The sequence below is a fragment of the Narcine bancroftii genome, chromosome 14 (genome assembly GCF_036971445.1).
Source record: "Narcine bancroftii isolate sNarBan1 chromosome 14, sNarBan1.hap1, whole genome shotgun sequence".
Classification (NCBI taxonomy): Eukaryota; Metazoa; Chordata; class Chondrichthyes; order Torpediniformes; family Narcinidae; genus Narcine; species Narcine bancroftii.
This window is the reverse complement of record NC_091482.1, coordinates 58,082,167-58,104,931: the sequence shown is the minus strand read 5'-3', so window position 1 is coordinate 58,104,931 and position 22,765 is coordinate 58,082,167. Positions and strand designations below refer to the sequence as shown.

The 22,765-nt window shown below is 39.7% G+C and overlaps 1 protein-coding gene across 2 annotated transcripts in view; it reads right to left on the bottom strand.

The window, feature by feature from the left end:
* Nucleotides 1–325: 325 nt before the first annotated feature.
* The window catches only part of atosa (atos homolog A), a 93,034-nt gene continuing 70,594 nt past the window's right edge, over nucleotides 326–22,765 (bottom strand). The window contains exons 6-12 of one of the 2 annotated variants that reach the window (XM_069911658.1): nucleotides 19,629–19,757; nucleotides 16,218–16,297; nucleotides 15,013–15,118; nucleotides 7,751–7,909; nucleotides 7,446–7,514; nucleotides 1,655–1,854; nucleotides 326–567 (exon numbers count right to left, since the gene is read on the bottom strand). In XM_069911658.1, the coding sequence (XP_069767759.1) occupies nucleotides 414–567; nucleotides 1,655–1,854; nucleotides 7,446–7,514; nucleotides 7,751–7,909; nucleotides 15,013–15,118; nucleotides 16,218–16,297; nucleotides 19,629–19,757 (897 nt within the window). In that variant the 3' untranslated portion in view covers nucleotides 326–413. The remainder of the gene's footprint in view (nucleotides 568–1,654; nucleotides 1,855–7,445; nucleotides 7,515–7,750; nucleotides 7,910–15,012; nucleotides 15,119–16,217; nucleotides 16,298–19,628; nucleotides 19,758–22,765) is intronic. The other variant, XM_069911659.1, reaches the window with a different exon arrangement.

Sequence of the window (22,765 nt, the reverse complement as noted above, 5' to 3'; positions counted from 1 at the left end):
TATATGCTATAGAACACTAAACAGGACAAAAAATTCTGTCCAATAAGTGAAACATTAATTTAAATATTAAATAAAAGACAAATAAAATAAAATGTTTCAACACTAAGCTACTCCTTGCTTTTACTATTGCAACACATCCAATAAAGTGGTTTGTGACTTCCATTGTAACGGTACAGATAATATCAGGACAACATGGTTTACATTCCAGTCTACTGCTTGCTTTAAGTACAAAGGGTTTATTCAAAACACGTACACAAGACTGGCCCACTGTCTAATAGGTGCTGGGGTTCTAAAAGACGAGTACCAATAATTTCTCACAATTAGGTATTGCGCATTATTTTATTTCCATTAATTAGCTGAACGGGTCATTCTCCAGAGAGAAAAGAAAATGTCCTAAAGGATTCAAAGGTTTGCTAACATCGTGATGAAAAGTGAGGATTTGTTGGAAACTCCGTATAAGATTTTAATTCATATGCAGCACCGCTGTCAACTTCCATCGACTTTCGAGAAAAAAGGAGTCTGACATCTCTGTGGAGGTAGATCTTCCCAGATTTTGAACTCTGGAACCTACAATATATAAAGCAATCCCATTGTAATTCATCAGACATCTGTTGCGTAAAAGAATGTGGAGAGATTTGATAAAGGTATACAAAATTATGAGGGGTATAAATAAAATATATGCCAGCAGACTTTTTCCACTGGGATTGAGAGAGATGAAAACTGGAGGACATGGGTTAAGGATGAAAGGGGAAAAGTTTAAAGGGAACATCAGGAGAACTTCTTCACAGAGAGAGTGGTGGGAGTGTGGAATGAGTTGCCAGCTGAATTGCTAAATGCAGGCTCAATTTTGTTATTTAAGAAAAATTTAGACAGGTATATGGATTGGAGGGATATGTCTGGGTGCAGGTCAGTGGAACGAGGCAGAATAATAATTCAACACAGACTAGAAGGGCCAACGAGCCTGTTTCAGTGCTGTAATGTTCTATGGTTTTCTGGTTTTAAATTATTATGAAGTAAATATCCATCTACTTGTAAACATTATGATCTTTTCAATAATTTTTTATGCTTCAGGAACTGCTCCGCCAAAGACAAACGCATGGGGTTGGATGTTAGGTGTAAATGGGCTCTTGGGCTGGAAGGGTCTGTTATCGTGCCGTCTGTCTGAATCACATTTAAAAACTACAAAGAGGTGTGAATACAGCTCAGGTCATCACCCTCTCCAACTTCATCAACTAGTCTCCCTGCCTTGGAAAAGCAGCCAACAGATCAAAAGACTGATCCCACCCCAGCCATACTGTCTTCAACACCCCCCCCCCCCCCATTAAGATGATGATTCATTAATGTGAAATCATGCCCCACCAGAGTCATGTTATTCTGACTCCCGAATGAACTCCAAAATAGTAAAATATGTTGCCTTTGTTCCACACCAACTGGTCTCTCTCTGCAGCTCCACACTTTTTGTATTGGGTCTTACTTCTTGTACTATATGTGAGATGTCTACTGATCTGCTGGCAAAACAACCTCAATCACTGCCCTTGTCGACAACAAACTTAAAACTTGCATCCACAAGGCAGATGTTTGTGAGTTCATAACCCGGGAGAACCTGTAATGTCAATTGCAATATTTTATAAAATGATTCCATTTTCCTGGTTACCTCAAGTGTACGAGGTAGCGAAGTATCCTTTCTTCAGTCTGGATTAGGTTTTCTTTATTGGCATGTCCAACAGTTTCACGTTTCACAGGAACAGAAAATGTCCTTTGTCGTAGGAATGTCTGGTGATTGGCTGGCATCTCCCTCAAGTCATAAATAACTACAAACATCTTAACCACCGTCTTGTTAGGATTGAATAAGGTCTGAAACACAATTTACATTTGCGAGTTATTAATATTTTAACAGAGATAAAATATCTCTACAGGTCACGAGCAAATCTGATAAAAAAGAATTAATATACAAAATGTCACTATTCTTCTATGGAATCATGAAAATGGTTTTAAGTACATTAAAAATGTACTTGTAATAACTTTAATCAGCTATTATATTATGATATTGTAAAGTTTTCAAATTCCTTGAACAGAAACGATTTTTGTTTTCTCCGAGACCATCGTGGTTACTAACTATGACAAGACATGGACCTGAAAAATGTCCGTCACTTTGCCAATGCCACTTACAGCCAGTAAACGAAGCATATAAAAGCAGTGCAGTAATAACTGGCTTGATTTTTTTTCCAGCACCACTGGAGATTCAATAAGAGGGCTTCCTAGATAGCAATGTGGTGAGACTCTGTAACTTGGAGGGAAGCGTTGAAAATAAAAATCACTCTTGCATCCCTTCACCACAAGTGAGCACAGTCACACAAAATGTTTTCCCTTCAACGTGCAGTTCCTGTAAGAACCAGGTACATCGATCTGGCACAGCATGCTTTCAGTAGAGCCGTGTAAAAATTACTTGATGCTCTTTCTCACAGTAATGTTACAAAAGAGAACATTACTGGCCAGAACACCTGGCAAAATTATCACTGAACTTATTCTAAGAAAGAAATGTTCTAAAACAGAGCACACACTGATCATAATGCAAAAACTGGATTTTGTAATGTGAATATAGCCTCAAAATACACAAGACTAATTTACCCAGCACCTTGTAGAATTGCAATGAAAGTATAGTAAATGCAAGAATTCAGTGCTTTTAAAATGTCATACAAACCAAGAAAATAGCCGGAGTATGGTACTCGTACTTAGGCTATTTAAGCACTGAATTTATTTATTTTCTTCTTTTGAGTTATCCTAATGCAGAATGACAGAAAAATAAAGGATCTATGTTGGAGAGCAATCTTGTAGATTTGCACAAAATCATGTAAAATGTGATCAATAGGGAATAATCTTGCAGTATCTGTATAAATGTCTATAAACATAATTATAGACAAAGAATTACAATAACACATTCCAATTCATCAAATCTGCTCCCCTATTAGACAGGATTTGTTGGAAGATGAGAACTGCAGTGTAACATTCTTAAACCTTACCAATATGTACAGTCATGACACACAACCTCTACGACTATATCCGAGCCGTATTTCCATTTACAAATCGTACATTGGACTAAAATACTGTGGCAGCATTGCACTTACAATAAATGATAAAATAGTGCATTTATTTATTTCTTAAAAGTAATTCCAATTTTTAAAGTCTTGCGCCAATTTATTCATTATGACTGATAGGTTTTCTCATCGATGCTATCTATGCAGGGAGGGCTGTGCGTGTTAACAGAAGTGGTGATTTTCAATCCTGCCCAGTTCTGACCTGGAAGTGGTCAGCCACCTCAGCATTCCATTTCACAGCTACAAAATGGCTGCTGAAGAATTAATTCAGCAAATGAAATGATTTATTGGAATACCGTTCTCAGAGAGTGATCTAATTTAATAAAGAATGAGGAGAATTGTTTTCTCTCACAGGACTGTAAATGTGTGGAATTTTCGATCCCAGAGGGCTGTGAATGTCGAGTCATTAAGTACATCCAAAGCTGAGACGGATAAATTTTTGGACCATCGGGGAATCAAGGGTGATGGGGATCAGGTAACGAAATGAAGTTGTGACCGTTGATCAGATCAGTAACGATCTACAAAATGATGAAGACTCAAGGGCCACATGGTCCTTCCTGCTCCTATTTCATATGTTCTTTTAACTTGGCTTGGTTGACAGCACTGAGTTAGATTGTTGTCAAATTCAGCCCAGCAATGAGGAAGTGTTGTATTGTAATAGAGAGATGCTTCAATCGGAGGCCCTGACAGCCAACAGGTGGTAGTTGATCCCACAGTGTTATTTGGAGAAGAGCTTGGAGTTCTTTAATGAACCATCAGTATAGTTCACCATTCAAATGGATAAACTAGACATTGACCTTTGTTCTGAACAGAGCTCCATACCCCCCCCCCCCCCACCATTATTAATAGTTACTGTGCTTTAAAGGTAATACTTTGCACTTTGGTATTCTGTATGATCATAATATCTTTTTTTTTCTTTGGCATGGCTTCGCGGATGAAGATTTATGGAGGGGGTAAATGTCCACGTCAGCTGCAGGCTCGTTTATGGCTGACAAGTCCGATGCGGGACAGGCAGACACGGTTGCAGCGGCTGCAGGGGAAAAATGGTTGGTTGGGGTTGGGTGTTGGGTTTTTCCTCCTTTGCCTTTTGTCAGTGAGGTGGGCTCTGCGGTCTTCTTCAAAGGAGGTTGCTGCCCGCCAAACTGTGAGGCGCCAAGATGCACGGTTTGAGGCGAGATCAGCCCACTGGCGGTGGTCAATGTGGCAAGCACCAAGAGATTTCTTTAGGCAGTCCTTGTACCTTTTCTTTGGTGCACCTCTGTCACGGTGGCCAGTGGAGAGCTCGCCATATAACAATTAAATCAACATCTTCATTGATAGAAATGTTAAAAAAAAAATTTGGGGCAATTTACCACTATGAAGCTCTGCATTTAGAATTAAAAACACAATCCTAGAGAAACTCAACAGGTCAAACGGCATAAAGATACAAAATCAGTGTTTCAGGCTTGAGCCCCTCATCAAGGTATTTGACCTGTTGAGTTTCTCCAGCGCTGTGTTTTTACTTCAATCACAGGGTCTGGAGGAGTCACGCGATGGAGTAGTGGCCGGACGGTGAACTCCAGCCCTCTCCAGAAAAGTCGGGAAAAACAAGAGAAAACACAAAGGCACAGAAATAAAAGTTACAGAAAAGTGAGTATAAAGGTGGAAAGAAGATGGCGACAAAAAAAGAAAAGTCGAAAGCAACGGTAAGAAGAGAGGAAGAGAAGACAAAGGAGGAAAAAGGTGAAGGCCTTACCTGTCCGAAGAGGCCCGCTGCGGAGAGAGAAACCCGCTCCCTCAGGTCGGTAAATAATGGACTACAAAAATGGCTCGCAGAGCCGAGTAAAAGTGCGCAACCGCGCATGCGCGAAACTTCGCGCATGCGCGATGCGAATGAAAAAAAACACACCGACGGGAGGGGGGACCAGCTGGGGAGTCGATCTCCACAGCCGGCAACGACAGCTGCAGAACACCTGCAGCAAGAAGAGACCACAGAAGACAACAGAAACAAGAAAGAAGAGGAGGAAAGGGCAACAAAGAAACAACAGATGGCCAACCCAGAGGAAGAAGAAGAGGAAGAGTATGGTGAAATAGAAGAAGAAAAGAAAGGCAAGGTAAAGGATATACTTGCTCTTATTAGAGGATACATGGAATCATTTAAAGAATGGCAAACACAGGAATTTAAGGATTTAAGAAAAAGAATAAACAACACAGAAGAGAAAATAAATAAAATGGAGATGACCTTAACAGAAATGGGAAAGAAAATGGACAAGATGGAAGAGCGGGCAGTAGCAGCAGAAATGGAGGTAGAAGACTTAAAAAAGAAATTGGAGAAATCTAATAAAAAAACTAAAGAGACACAAGAACTACTAGCTCAAAAAATAGATACAATGGAAAACCATAACAGAAGAAATAACATAAAGATAGTGGGCCTTAAGGAAGATGAAGAAGGCAAGAATATGAGGGAGTTTATAAAAGAATGGATCCCTAAGGCCCTAGGATGTCCAGAACTACAGCAAGAAATGGAAATAGAAAGGGCACATAGAGTATTGGCCTCTAAACCACAACCACAACAAAAACCAAGATCTATTGTAGTAAAATTCCTAAGATATACTACAAGAGAAAAGGTACTGGAGAAGACAATGGAAAAAGTAAGAGAGGGCAACAAACCACTGGAGTATAAAGGGCAAAAAATCTTCATTTATCCAGATATAAGTTTTGAACTCCTAAAGAAGAGAAAAGAGTTCAATACAGCAAAGGCGATTTTATGGAAGAAAGGGTATAAATTTATACTAAAGCATCCAGCGGTATTGAAAATATTTATTCCAGGACAACAAAACAGACTATTCTCGGATCCAGAAGAAGCACGAAAATTTGCAGAACAATTACAAAAATAGACTGAGGGAGGAAGACGGGTAATGAGAGTTAAAATGATCACGACTGATATGTATGTGGGTAAAGACAAAAATAGACTGAGGGATGAAGACGGGTAATGAGAGTAAAAATGATCACGATTGATATGTATGCAGGTAAAGAGGTATAAGAGTGAATAGAGACAATGAGCATACATGAATGTATCTGTACTTAGAGGAAAATATAGATAGTATAGACAAGAATTAATAAGGGAAGGTAATGGAATAGAGAGAATAAGGAGGGAATTAAAAGAGGGACCTTTGTGACATATGAAAAGTGAAATCTTTTCTGGGGGAGGCGGGGTGGGGGGAAATAGCGGTCACTGCAAAATCAGTTGACGCTTGCGAGTGGATTCGCAAATCCAAATGGAGAGGGGAGATGTGGTTGTCCGACAAGGGATAAAGGACAACTCAGGAGGTGAAGGGGAGATTGGGGATAAATAAGATAGAAATAGGAGAATAAGGAAAATGTTAGATGTTGTAGGAATGTTGTCTTATAAAGAGTTGAAAATAAGAAAACAGAAATGGAAAAGGAGGAAAGGTAATGATGGAAAAACGGAAAGAGAAGATAAACAAAATATAAAAGGGCTACGCTGAACTATATGTCTTTAAATATTAATGGAATACATAACCAAATTAAAAGGAAGAAACTACCAAATTTAAATGAATAAATGTATTCCATTAGAAAAAATAACATATTGGTTAAGAAATAATATTGAAATATTCGAACAAGTATAGGAGCCTTACATTAAATACAATAGCGAAAACCTACCGGGGACAAACATTACCTAAGTTGATGGAAGGAGAAGGAAAGAAAAGAATGGACTCAGTAGAATTTCTGGTGTAATTTTGTTGAATGACAACATTGTCTGACTGGCTTAATGCAACCTAGATTGTATACCTAAAATGGATGAGAGGGGGGGGTGGGGGGGTGGTTTGGGAGGAAAGGGGGGGGGAGAAAAAGTCACTGTATATGTGTGAAAAAGAAATAGTGTATATCATGGCTAATGTGATTTATGGTGTGAAAAATTAAAAAAAAAAAAAAAATCACAGGGTCTGCAGACCTTTGTGATTAACTCCCCTCTGCATTTAGACACTGGTTTTATGATTAATGTAGAATAGGTCTCTTGTTTTTGGCCATGACCTGCAACATGTTGAGGAAAATAATTCATTTTTTAAGTATTTGAAAGAAATTGCACCTGTTCCTAGCCGAACATTCTAGTAATTTTCTCATGCAATCTGTTCTGTTAATTAACAGTTGAAATTGATGAAGAACTGGCAACTAAATGAGTTTATATCCACAAGTAGAGTGAACATTGAATTTAGAAACAACTGAGTAACAATGTTGTCATTGGCACTTCTCATTGTGTTTCTTCATATAATCACAGCTTGTGTATCAAATGCTCTGTAGGCATGACGAAGTGTCAGAAAATTAGATAAAGATTCTAAACTAACTTACCACTTGAATTGTTCCTGATGGTGGCACTCGATAGCCTCGTTTTCCCAAAGATTCCAAATTAATCACACCCTATAAACAGAAAAATCCTCCATTCAGAATACACAACTTCAAAATGAGTTCTATTTCTTAAACAATCAAATTACTCATTTTCAAAGGAATTTCAACATACCCATAAATAAACAAAATTTAACAAATGAATAAATGAGTGATTTACCAGTCTGAGAGATACGGATCCTAATCAATTACTGCTACACCATGACCTTGATCACAAGTCTTTAACTACAGGAATGTGTAAGAACACATACCATGTAGGGTGATGGTGCATTATCGTCAGAGACACAGTAGAACGACACTTCAACTGGAAGAGTCATGTGACTAGGACAGAATGTTCCACTTGCTCCCACCTCGGCTGTGAAACCATCAACTACTCCTAAAGGCTCCAAGCGGAAATTCAAGATGGACTCCTGAGAACATTGAGACACATCGATGTTAGAGCTGCAAGGAAGCTGAGACTAAATTATATTATTTTATTCCTTCTAAACTTCTTGACAATCAACCTTAAAATATCTGATCTAATTTTTGCAAAATATTTTAATATCCAAGTATTTAATGGGATTTCATTTCTCATTGTCTCTTGAAGCAATTTACATCAGGTGCAATTGGAAAGAAACAGGGTTTGTTTGATAGGTATTTAAGAAATGCCTGAAGTTACACTTACAGTTTGACATTAAGAGAGCCACACAGTTTATTTAACAACCTTATAGCTCCTACATTTCATTAAAAAAAAACTACCAAACCATTATCGTAGTATATAAGCAAACAATTTCCAATATTACTTTGCACCTTCTCTCTTAATTCTTTAAATAAAAATACTCAGGATATTGAATACAAGTGTTGGAGCGACATGTAACAGATTTCAAATTTATCGTCAGAGCACATTCAAGACATACAACCCTGAGATTCTTTTTCCTGGAGGTGAGGCAGAGTTATCTGTATTGGCAGTGCAAAAAAAAACCAGACTCAATGCACACATGTAAACAAATAAAGAAATGTAAATAAAGTGAGTGTGCAATACAGAGAGAGGAGAAAAAAAATCAATGAAGTGCAAAACTAAGAGTCCTTGAACAAGTGCCTGGTTGAGTTCTTTGTTGAGGAGTCTGATGGTGGAGGGGTAGCAGCTATTCCTGAACCTCCTGGTTCAGGATATAACTGAACACGATGTTAGTTAGACCACATTTGGGAGTATTATGTGCAGTTCTGATCATCCCAGCTGTAGGAAAGATGCCATTAAGCTGGAAAGGGTGCAGAAAATATTCACAAGTATTGGAGAGTTTGCATTATAAGGAGGAACTGATTGGGCTCTTTCTTTCCCATGGAGCATAGAAGGCTGAGGTGTGACCTGACAGAGATTTATAACATCATGAGGGAAATTGATGGCCACCTTTTTCATAGCAGAGGGGAGTGTAAAACTAGAGGGCATAGATTTAAGATAAGAGAGGAACATAAATTAGATCAGCCATGATCGTATTGAATGGCGGAGCAGGCTTGATGGGCCATTTTTGGCCTACTCCTGTTCCTACTTCCTATGTTCCTATGGGACCAGAGGGGTGACTCTTTCCTCAGAGGGTGGTGGGTATGCAGAACAAACTACAAAAGTGTTAGAGGCAAGTTCAATTCAATGCTTAAAAGATATTTGGACTGGTAAATGGATAGGAAAGGTTTAGAGAGATATGGGCCCAATGTAAGCAAATGGGACCAGCTCAGGTAGACAAACCTGGCTGGCATGGACAAATTGGGCCAAAGGATCTGTTTCTGTGCTATATAACACTAACACCATTTCTTTGCATCAAAAGGATTTATACCAGATTTCAATTTCAATACTAGTATACAAAATTTTACTTTAAAATCAGGAGCTGTGTTGAAGTTCTGAGGAGAAATATAGCTTACAATGTTTAATTTGTAACTGATACATAATTTGATGTGGCCTGAGCACAAGATAATTTTCCATTGCTGCAGTTTAAATGCTAGGCAGAAATGCTTTTATGATGGCAAGATTCACAGATCAGATGTTAATTACCATTCAGTGATAACATAGATTCAGATAAATTCAAAACGATGTTTGCTCGCTGTAAAACACTGAAGTTTGCAGACTTTGTGATTGAAATAAAAACTCAATGCTGGAAAAACTTAGCAGGTCAAACGGTACACTTTATATAGCAAAGATACATAACCAACATTTTGGGCTTGAGCCCTTCATCAAGCTATGAAAAAATGTCAGTAGTCGCCCAAAGAAAATGGTAGCTTTAGTTGCAAAATTTAACAATAATGCAACAACAAGTTTTGTTTTACCACTTTTGTTCAATAATGATTTTGTTGGTATTGGTCTGTATAGAAATTCAGTTTCTTTCCACCATTGACAGATCACTCTGGAGCTCAACAAGCCCAAGTAGCTGCCTCATGTTTAATGAGCTCCCTGACCAATATTTAAATCAATTGTAATTTCCTTGTGATCACTTTAAGTGGGAGAGGCAAACTTGTTTAAAAGCACTGATATACCAATCTGCTTTGTTTACCTTTTGCTCTCATGAGATAACATTTCAAAGTTTCATTGTTAAAATAAATTAGTTAAAATATCAAGAACTAAGCAAGAAATTAACCATGTAAATAACTAATTCAAATAGTTTTTAAGCTCCCACTTTAATTTATTTTCTTTATCTTTAGTTTAATGGGGTCACAACACATTTTAGTCCAATGTCATGGCTTCATAAATCAGAGACCTAAAATGTGTTTTGATCGCATCAGGATATAACTATCTTCTGAGACATTTGATTCTGTTGCATTCAAGTCATTAGAGCAGGTTGAACATTACCGACAATAGGTGAGTAGTGTTTGCAAAGTAATATGCAATGCTTTCATTGCAAATAATTCTTGATCAGTTTCTGCTTGTAAGGTTACCAAAAGGTTACTAGCATTTAACAAATCATTTGAAATCAATTCACCAAGTGGAAACAAATAATTGGCTCTGGTATGCAATATTCATTTATATTCATTATCATTGATAAACTGCGGGGAAAAAAAGGCATTTCAGGAACACACAAACTACCTATGGGTAATTTGATACAGAGCATACACTTATTTGTCATAGTACGTCCTGTTTTGCGGAAACTGCCAAAATGTTTGGCCTGGAAGTCAGCCTGAAGAAAACTGAGGTCCTCCATCAGTCAGCTCCCCACCATGACCACCAGCTCCCCCACATCTCCATCGGGCACACTGAACTCAAAACGGTCAACCAGTTTACCTATCTCGGCTGCACCATTTAATCAGATGCAAGGATCGACAACGAGATAGACAACGAGATAGACAACAGACTCGCCAAGGCAAATAGCGCCTTTGGAAGACTACACAAAAGAGTCTGGAAAAACAACCAACTGAAAAATCTCACAAAGATAAGCGTATACAGAGCCGTTGTCATACCCACACTCCTCTTCGGCTCCGAATCATGGGTCCTCTACCGGCATCACCTACGGCTCCTAGAACGCTTCCACCTGCGTTGTCTCCGCTCCATCCTCAACATTCATTGGAGCGACTTCATCCCTAACATCGAAGTACTCGAGATGGCAGAGGCCGACAGCATCGAATCCACGCTGCTGAAGATCCAACTGCGCTGGGTAGGTCACGTCTCCAGAATGGAGGACCATCGCCTTCCCAAGATCGTATTATATGACGAGCTCTCCACTGGCCACCGTGACAGAGGTGCACCAAAGAAGAGGTACAAGGACTGCTTAAAGAAATCTCTTGGTGCCTGCCACATTGACCACCGCCAGTGGGCTGATATCGCCTCAAACCGTGCATCTTGGCGCCTCACAGTTCGGCGGGCAGCAACCTCCTTTGAAGAAGACCGCAGAGCCCACCTCACTGACAAAAGACAAAGGAGAAAAAACCCAACACCCAACCCCAACCAACCAATTTTCCCCTGCAACCGCTGCAACCGTGTCTGCCTGTTCCACATCGGACTTGTCAGCCACAAACGAGCCTGCAGCTGACGTGGACATTTACCCCCTCCATAAATCTTCATCCGCGAAGCCAAGCCAAAGAAAGTATAGTTTATTTTACATCTCATAAATTAATTTTTCTCATGTTTCTTCAAGGAAACAATTCTAGACATATTAAGCAACCAAGTCATAAACTCTAATGCCCAGGTAGGTTTAAGACGGATGTGAATGACAATTTCTTCCTTAAACTTACAGTATGTTTAAGGAAGAAACTGCCATTCACACCTACTCACCAGAGCCCTTGATGCCTCGTCTCTGACCCGATAACTGGCCCTGGCCGCTGACCCAACGCCCTGGCTGCCGACCCAAAAACTGGTCCCAGCCACCTATCTAATGGAGCTCCTGATGCCACGGCCGCAAACTCCAACCCAGACCCTGACTACCTTACTCACTGGAGCGCCCAACTCTTTGACCATTGACTCCAGCATTGGCCCCATTCGCATACCTGCAGGAGGTCCTGACGCTGATGTCGTTGACACTCACCTGAGCCCCAGCCACCCTCGGGCTGGAGCCTCCCACACTGACTCCAAGCATATGGCTCCTGACATAAATCCTACTAGAGTCCCAATCTCGCTGCTGGATCCCATTTACTCATCCCTCTTATTAACAGTTACCCTTCCCCATCCCCCTACACTTCTCCCTACTCCATACCTCCATCTCCCCCTTTCAGCTCTCCTCTCCAACCCTCAGACCTCATCTCCCCTCTTTCTCTCTGGTTACCCCCCCCCCGACCTCATCTACCCCCTCTGACATCCTCAACCTTCTCCACCTCCCTCCAACCCTTCACTTCCCTCACCTTCTATCTCAACACTCTGACATCCCTAACCCACCATTTCCTCCCAATACCCTCCACTACATCGATTTCCACTCTGACCCCCTGCTTGGTCCTTATTATCCCCTCTGATCTTACCCTCTCTGAGCCAGAGTGGTTGGTCAAGAGCGGAGGCCTTACCTTTGCTCCCTCTCCGTTCACACCTTAATAAGTTCCACACAAGCCATGATCCCAAACTTTCCTTCGTCACCAGGCAAACTTCCAGGACTGTGACCTTCCACCCTCCCCCCACCCCGCCCATCCAAGTCCTCTTCTTAGCTTTCAGCCTTCTTCTTCCTCCTGGATACCTCATCCTGGCCAGCTGCCTGCTCCAGATCTTATTATTGCCAACTGCTGCCAAGACATCAACCGTTTCAGCTTCACACTCCCCTCTCATATTTTAATCCTACTTCCTCTGAGCACTCTGCCCTCCACTCTCTCCGCCACAATCCCAACCTCACCATTAAACAAGGGTGGTGCTGGCACACTGACCTCTACCTTGCTGAGGCCAGGCGTCAGCTCTCAGACACCTCCTCCTACCTACCCCTCCTAGAAGAACCCACCATAGCTCATCAAGCCACCATCTCCAACCTCATCACTCAGGTCACTTCCCTCCCGTGGCCACCAACCTCTGTCTCCCATCCCCACATTGCTCATTTCTACCTTCTACCCAAGATACACAAGCCCAACCATTGGGTAGACCCATTGTTTCCACTTGCTCTTGTCCCACCAAACTAATTTCAACTTACCTTGACTCTTATCTTTTCTCCCATGGTCCAAACCCTCCCCACCTACCTCGGCGACACCTCACAAGCCCTCCATTTCTTCAATAACATCAGATTCCCCAAACTAGGCTGCCTCATCTTCATGGTGGATGTTCAATCCCTTTATCCATCCATCCCACATACAGAAAGTCTTAAAGCACCACTTCCTTCTGGACCAGAAACTCGACCAATCACCCTCTACCACCATCCTCTGCCTGGCAGAACGTCCTCACTCTAAACAACTTCTCATTTAACTCATCTCACTTCCTCCAAATCAAAGGCATATCATGGGTCCCAGCTATGCCTGCCTGTTTGTGGGCTTTGTGGAGCAATCCTTGCTGCAAGCCTACACAAGCAAGACACCTCAACTCTTCCTCCAGTATAATGATGACTACATCGGGGCTGCCTCATGCATCGTGATGAGCTTCTCAGCTTCATTCACTTCCTTGCCAACTTCTTCCCAATCTCAAACTCACCTAGTCCATCTCTGACAACAACTCTCCCCTTCCTGAATCTTTCTGACTCCATCTCGGGAGACAAGCTTTCCACTGACATATATTACTAACTCACTAGTTCCCACAGCTCCCTTGACTACACTTCCTCACACCCTGTCCTCTGCAAGGATTCTATTCCCTTCTCTCAACTTCTCTGACTGTTGCATCTGTTCCCAAGATGAGGTCTTTCAGTCAAGATCTTCCAAAATGTCTGCCTTCTTTCATAAATATAGCTTCCTCTCCACCACCATCAACTTAGCCCTCACCCACATCTCCTCCATTTCCTTCTCTTCTGGCCTGGCCTCCTCTGCCCCCAGATGCAACAAAAACAGATTCCCCCTTGTCCTCACCTACCACCCCACCAGCCTCTGCATCCAACACATTATCCTCCGGAATTTCCAGCTCTTACAACGGGATCCCACTACCAGATGCATCTTCTCCTCTCTGCCTTCTGTAGGGACTGCTCCCTCAATGACTCCCTCATGCACTCATCCCTCCCCACCAATTCCCTCCTCCACCCCCCCCCCCCAAAAGAGCATCTTCCCTTGTGGCTGCAGAAGGTGCCACATTTGCATCCACGCCTACTCCATCACCACAGTCTAGGGCTACAAACTGGCCTTTCATATAATGATTTACTGCATCCAGTGCTCCCTTTGTGGCCCTCTCTATATTGGAGAGACTGGCGCAGACTGGAGGAAATTGCTTCGCTGAGCACCTTCGCTCTGTCTACACCAGTGACAGAGACCTCCCAGTAGTCAACCATTTCAGTTCTGTGCCACACGTCTTTCTGTGACCTTATGTTCTATCCCATCAAGACCACCCGCAAATTAGAGGAACACCACCTGATTTTCTGTCTGGGCACTCTCCAGCCAGATGGCACTAACATCGACTTTTCCAATTTCTGCTATCCTGTTCTCCTCCTCCCTGCCAGGTCTCCTCTTTCCTCACCCAGCCATCCTTCCTCCCCTTGCTTGCTGCTGTCTCCTCCCTCCCTTCTCCGCCTATTACCTCCTGCCTTTGCAACCACCATGCTTCTCTCCCCCCACTCTTATTTATTCAGACGCCTGCTGACATTTTTCCATACATTGATGAAGGGCTCAAGCCAGAAATGTCAATTCTGTATTTTTACCTTTGCTAATATAAAGGACACTGCTTGACCTGCTGAGTTTCTCCAGCTTTGTGTTTTTACTTCAACCACTGTGTCTACAGATTTTCATGTCTTACTTTTTCCCCCACAGCTACACAACCTGTAAACTTGCTGCGAGCAGATCAACAAAATGGTATATTAACATTAGCTATGAATACATTCAAAAAGACTTCATAACTGAGAAAAGAATCTTAAAACCCAAGATCAGTACTTTAATTTTAAAAAAAAATCCCTTTCAAAGAACCGACACAGTTAAACAATTACTTTCTGTATAATATATATGCATTGCTAATCTATACCTCAAAGTTTCCAAGCAGACTGAGACTAGTTGTTGGTGGAGTACTAACACTTAGGAGTTGCTTCCCTTGGTCAGCATCATTCTCTCGCCTTAGACACTTCCTCTGGCTATAAAGAAAATGAGAACACATCGTAAAACAAGCATCTTTTGTCAGGTGGAGACAATATGACAAGGGACCAAACACCGCTAATTAAATCATAACAAAATATTATGTTTGTACAGATTTTATATGTTAAACTGAAGAAGCAACACAAATCCTGAATTAGTTCACATAAATGGTACCAACATTCATAAATCATAGGTCTGAATATAATGATTCCTTTGTGGAAATTGTTTCCCCAAAGACGACAACGTTGTTCACTTCCCTCCTCCGGCCTGCAGTTCTTTCCATTTCTGTACTTCTGCTTTTCACTGGGGATACTTAGGGCGGTAATTAGCACTGATTTATTTGACTTTGATAGGCATCCTTTTTTTTGTGCACGAGTTCCAGGTCAACAACAAATGCCACAGGATACACAAAACACACCAGTGACTTGCCACTAGATGGTGCTCAACTCCATTAACCACACTTACAAGCAAATGCACCCACACTGCAAAAAGCCAAGTTATTTTCTAACTTTGGTATTTACATAATCTCTCTCATGGAAAGGGTGCAAATATCGATCAGGGACAAGTCTGACGTGGACTTTTTACTACATAGAGTGCTGAAAGTTGCATGTGTTAAACTACGTCATTTATCCAGCAATGTTAAGTGACAGGAAATGAAAATTTTAGTTGTGCACAGAGAAAATACATCACGATGATAAATAAAAGTGGCATCAAGATGTTCCAATTCAAATGAATTACAATTATAAAAAAATAGGAGTCCTATGGAATATGCATCTCTGGATAGATCATTCTCACATTCCACTTAGACTCCAATTTGTTTCAAAGTCTTATGAAGAGAACTTGCTTCAGGGATTTAAAGAAAGAAGTCAATAGAACAAATTTCCCTCAGTTAAAACAATTATATCATTTAAAAACAGAACCCCGCAAACTTATGTAATCAGCATTTAACTCTTAAAATATCGTCAAATCCTGAAATGCAATCGATGAACAAATTGTCGACTAAAATTTGGTGTGCATCTGTACCAAAAGACTGTCACTTGATTACTGACGAATGTCGCTTTGTTTTTTTTTAAACTGTAGAAAAAGACACAGAAATACCTTTTGCAAGGTACCCCTTTTAGTCTTTGCAATGAAGTGTCCAGGTCAAAGTATCCCGATTGTTTTTTTCTTGGTGGAACCTTGGTGTACAACAAAATAAATTCTATTAACAACTTTGTTATGCTGATTTACAGATGCTTTGACACTAAACCACACCTATGATTGAAACAAACAATGTTCAACAATAATCATTAGGTAATATAACAATAGATCACGTGGGAATCAAGAAATACGGGGACAGCGCAGGTAACCAAAGCTGAAGTGAAAATGACTGAAGAATGAAGTTGCGTGTAACAGCCAAAATGATCTAGTAATGCTTCTTATTAAGTTTCTGTGCAAATAAAGACTATATTCCGGTGCTATTAAAATTGTCTAAACATGAAGTACACCAGCAGTTTAGAACAAAACCAAATCCAAGAAATACATCCATTTTCATTTTATTTGAAACTATCGGTATTTTTGTAGGCACATCTATGCAGGTCATTCAATTTACAAGCCTGTCTTCTCATTCTGTTAGATCGTGGATCATCAGTAGCTCAATTCTATTCATTCCCTTTTGATCTTTCCATCTGCCAATACCCTTATCAAACACAAATCTACAAATCCTGTACTTGGACATTTCAATTGACAAAGTGTTGCAGTCACTAGGGGGAGTGGGGGGGGGGGGGTGTGGTGGTGGGGAGAGACTGAGATTTCTGGATTTACAAAGTGAAAAATTGCTTCCTAACTCCATCCAAAATGACAGCTCTAATTCTAAGGTTCTGCCCATGCTCTGGATTTCCAAAGCCAGAGAAAACAGTTTCTCTGTATCTACTTTAATGAATTCCAAGACCATTGAAAAAACCTGATCAGACAATGAATCACATTTAAGTCAAGAGTTCCCATGATTTAACAATGCAAGTCCAGCTTTCAGTCTGGTAAATCCACACCATACACTTTACAATGGCTGCATAAATTTCGAGGCATTAAACAAAACTGAATTCTGCAGATGAGGATGAACCTATGCTTTGCATACCTGAAACAGCTCTTATTCATAATTATATTCTAATATCTCAGATATTCACCAATATTCCGCATTAGCCTTTGTTCATTTTTTTTTGTTGCTTTGCACTATTTTCAGTGATTGGAGCAAAGATCCAATTCTTTTCCTCCTCAGTGACACTGGTTCTCTCTCCATGGGTCTAAAGTTAAGTCTCTGCATTTAGCTCTATCTGTTGAATGTTTCCCTTTTCATTTAATTTTCCTTCTTTTTCGGTCTTTCATCTGAGTCACTTACATAAAGATGCTCTGGAAAACATTATTCATTAAATCCTGACGATTATAAAATCACCAAGGCAAAGAAGGCCAAAACCAAGGGGTAAGAAATGGGATTAGTACTGGATGATGGACATGGATAAATTCAGGTGGGCCTGTTTCGTCACTGTTGCACTGTGCAATCAGATGACAATAAACAGGACTCGATTTGACTGTATTCACATTTTAGTATTTCATGAGAGCACTTACATCCTCATATTTGTAATATTACATTTAAGAAGCTAACACAACTGTGGTTCTTCACCCATTTATTTATCACTATGAGCTGTAAATCAAGTCCTGAATATCTTTATTTTCTCTATCATTAATTTTATTTGTATGAAATCCCACCAAGTTCCCTTTTAACTTTGTTTTGGTTCCACTGTAGCACTGGTACTTTTTAATTTTCATACAAGTTTATTCACATGACAAAGACAGATAAAAGCTCAGATTGCCTTGCCTTTGTTTTCTCAATTGCTGTTTTGAGGTGTCAACATTCATCTTTATAAATCGCCTGCTCTTAATAGAAGTTTTTTGGTTATCCCTTGGAAATTTATTCCTTCTTATTTTTGCAACTTATCACTATTAACTGTTTCGCCAAGTTTACTGTGGCTAGTTCATTACTTTTCCCATCAAAGGACACTTTTCCTTCATCCTCTCAAATTTAACATTAGATTCAATCATAGTTTGATTGCTTACTTACTCTCAAATTTAACATTAGATTCAATCATAGTTTGATTGCTTACTTAGAGATAATTTGTTATTGTTAGATTTTTTTTAACTGATTTATTTTTATAATAGGACAGCACAGGTTTAAGCCCTTCAGCCTGAGAATCAGCACCGAACATGATGCTCAAAGTTAACCAAGGTTTTGCTGCTTGCACATGGCCTACACTCCTCCATGTCCATACGTCTATCCAGAAGCTTCTTCAATACTACCATTGTAACAACTTCCACCATTTCTCCTGGCAGTCCATTCCAAGCACCTACCACCCACTGTGTAAAAATAACAGCCCCTTAAAACCTCATTCCCAGGCCATTTTAAATGCGTGTCCTCTGGGTACTGTAGGTGACATCGTTAGTCTTGTAATCATTATCAAAATTTAGCACTGGTCTATTTTATTGTTAGCTCCGAAGCACTTTTCCACAAAGTCTACTTTTAAGCCTTCTAGAAACTATTAACACAATTATCTCCATTGTTCAACTGAATAAAGAGTAAAACTCTTGCCACATAGCCATTTGATTTTTTGTTTGCTATTTATCTCAGCACTTCTACATGACTTAATAACATTATTCATATTAGGAATTCTGAACTTTTGAAACTTCTGTTTGGCCCGGATTAAGGGCAATAATTTATTTGCATCATAAGCTAAATATTACACAAACCTTTCAGGGCAGTCTGTTTCAACCAATGCACGTCACAAGTACATTCACTGAACTCTAACTGGAGTGACTGCAGAGGCCGTGTTCAGCCTTGCCAGTCTGCAAAGATTCTGTGATTTATTCTTGAAGAGTGAATACCCTCCAGTGCTGTATGGAACTGCCTACTCAAAATGGTGGAAATCTAAACACCAAGATTACGTCATGTTTTCTTGCCATAAATAAAGTGGATGTCTCACACACATACACCACACACCAGATTTTGTTAGGATTGTCAGTGTAGACAAAAACTGAAAAGGATGTCCACCAGATAAAAAACACTATACTTATGCCTGATCATCAAAATCAGTGCTACAAACATAGTAACTTGCTGTTAAAATGTTAAAGATGTGAACAAGTATTTGAAGGAAAAAAATGCTATTTTCCTGGGGGACCATAACTCAATACCATAACTGATGGCAATGAAATGTAATCATTCAAATGTGCAGTTGTAATGAAAGAGCTCTGCTTGATATTGTTAAACAGTATTTCAATTTTGTTTTGTTTAGAGATACAGCATGATAACAGATCCTTTTGCCCCATGAGCCTGTGCTACGCAAATACATCCATTTGGCCAATTAACCTGCACATCTTTGGAAAGAAAAACGGAGCACTTGGAGTTTTTCCTCATTATCATTCAAGAGCTGCAAATAATAATCTTACGTTAAAAGATCTTTTAAAATCTTGTTATGAACTTACAGGACTTGAATTTAAGGGCAATCCAGTACATGGATGAAAAACCTTTGTGGAGATTCCATCTAATGAACGGCGATTTTGCTTCTTCCAATAGTTACAACAAGGTCTCAGAGGAGATTTTGAAAAATTCTTCTGCAAGAAAAATATTTATCACCACCTTAAATAAAAATTTGTAATAATTTGAATAGGTCAATCTCAATTTAGATTTTAATTCAGTATCCTTTTTATATTTACACAAACCCAGTATTAAATGTTAAGAACTTTTTAAAATTGCAACAGGATTTTATGCTGAGATATTATAACTTGATAATATATGCTATAGTTCTTTATTTGAATCTACACACCAAATGATAACTTGTTTCTATTATTTATAAGAAACAAAGTAAGCTTGAATATGATCAAATGAGCACCTCATCTGCATAAACAACCAGCAGGGAAACTGTCCAAGTGTGTCAAGATTGCACAATTACCAGTGAACATTCATGGTGGAACATGACAATGAGTTTATTGTTATACACACAAGTACAATGTACATATATATCAAAATTCTTACTTGTTGCAGCCAAACACACACTTCAGTTACAAAAAAACCCTACAATTATATTAAATTACCCCAGCACAGAACAAAATAATAAATCTAAAACTAGGGAGATGATAAATATTCAGTTACAGTTAGTGTGAAAAAAATGTGACATTTCAATCACGCAAACAAGTTGTTCTGTAGTCCTACTGTAGTTGATAGTCAGGGGATAAGAGGTAAAAAAAAGTGTGGTGAGTGCATAGAATGCATTTCTGGGGATTGTGGTGGAGGCTGGTAGAATTCGCACATTTAATAGACTCTTCAATAGGCACATGAATATAAGAAAAATAGGTTATGAGATGGGGATGGATTAGTTTGTCATTGAATAAGTTTAAAAACAGTACCCTCCATAATGTTTGGAGCAAAGCCACTTTTATTTTTCCTTTATTTGCCCCTGGGCTCCACAGTTTTAAATTTGTAATCGAACAATTTACATGTGATTAGAGTGCACTTTCCAGATTTTATTCAAGGTTATTTGTACGGAGTCAGGGCTGCGCAATTGCTCAGCAAAAGGAGGTGTAAGGCACTCCTTCCATCTGATGACCTACAGGTCACCCTTGGCCAAGGTGTTGTACCTGTTTAGCCTCCCAATCAGGGTCATATGAAGCCATGGATTGTAGATGGTGGACAGTTTTTACAAGCAGATTTTACAAATAGGAATTTATAGTTGAAAACTAAAATCTGCTGATCAATGGCCAGAGTTACCTGTCCAGTATAGACACTGCAACTGAAGAAGGCAACGGGAAAGCACTTCAGTATTTTATCCATGTATAATCATGAATTCTACATGGACTACAGTCTCAGTTCAAAGAAAGATCCTTCATCGAGGCAACAACTACAATTTATTGGGTCAGAGACTGTGACAGCTGGAAAGACATTATTGCTTATGCCAAATGGCAAGGCACCTGAACGATTAATGATTTGTATATGTTTTGGTTTGACCCATGTAGAAATTATAGCATTTTTTATGCATAGTTCCCATTTCAGGGCACCATTATGTTTGGGACATTTGGCTTCACAGGTGTTTATGATTACTCAGGTACGTTTAATTATTTCATTGATGCAGGTCTAAGAGAGCTAGGCTTGCTTCTAAGCTTTTGATCACCTTTGAAGTATGTAGTGGCCATTTTTCAACATGAGGACCAACATTGTGCCAATGAAAGTCAAAGAAACCATTATGAGGCTGAAAAACAAGAATAAAACAATGAGATATTGCCCAAACCATAGGATTACCAAAATCAACTGTTTGGAACATCAGACGATTAAAACGAAAAAGCCCACTGGTGAGCTCAGTAATCACAAAGGGACTGGTAGGTCAAGGAAGACCTCCACTGCTAGTTTCAGAAGAATTGCCTGTACGACAGATCAGAAACACTCTTCAGGAGGCAGAAGTGACTACTGTCCTCAGAAGACTTCATGAACCAAAATGCAGAGGCTGCACTGCAAGTTGCAGACCACTAGTAAACCACAGAAACAAGATGGCCAGATGAGACCAAGATTAACCTGCATCAGAGTGAGGCAAAAGCAAAGTGTGAAGGCGTAAAGCAGTGGTTTTCAAACTTTTTCTTTCCACTCACACATCAGTTTAAGTAATCCCTATTCCATAGGTGCTCTGTGATTAGTAAGGGATTACTTAAGGTGGCATGTGAGTGGAAAGAAAAAGTTTGAAAACCACTCTTTTAATCTTATCCAATTGACTCGTTATGTGCACCATTTCATAATTCCAAAGGAAATGGACCAATGACAATTTTATTCAAGCAAAATATTTCAGTGACAATTGGGTCTAGACCAGTTGTTCTCAACTATTTTTCCCACTCACATACCTCCTTAAGTAATCCTTTACTAATCACAGAGCACAACTGGCATAGAGATTACTTAGTATGGTATGTGAGTGGGAAGAGAGAGTTTGAAAACCACTGGCATAAAGGAACTGCTCAAGATGCAAAGCATATCACTTCATCTGTGAGACATGGTGGAGGGGCTGTTATGGCCTGGGCATGTATGGCTACCACAAGTACTGGTGCACTTATCTTTATTGATGATGTAACAGCTGATGGCAGTAGCAAAATTAATTCTGAGGTGTATAGAAAAATCTTATCTCCTCAAGTTTGATCAAATGCCTCCAAACTCATTGTATGGTGCTTCATCCCACAGCAACACACGATCACAAACATACTACTAAAGCAACAAAAGAGTTTTTCCAAAGTTAAAATCTGGAAAATTCTTGAATGGCCAAATCAGTCATCCAACTGAAATCCAATTGAGCATGCCTTCCATATGCTGAAGGGAAAATGTAAGGGGGAAAGTCCCCAAACAAGCAGGAGCTGAAGATGGCTGAAGTAGAGGCCCAACAGAGCATCACCAGAAAAAATACTCAGCACCTAGGGATGTCAATGAATCACAGACTTCAAGCAGTCATTGCATGCAAGGGATATGCAACAAAATGCTAAACATGTCTACTTTAATATACATACCATTGCTGGGTCATAAATATTATGGTGTCTTGAAATGATGGGACTATGTATAAAAAATGCTTTAAATTGTACATAGTCAAACCAAA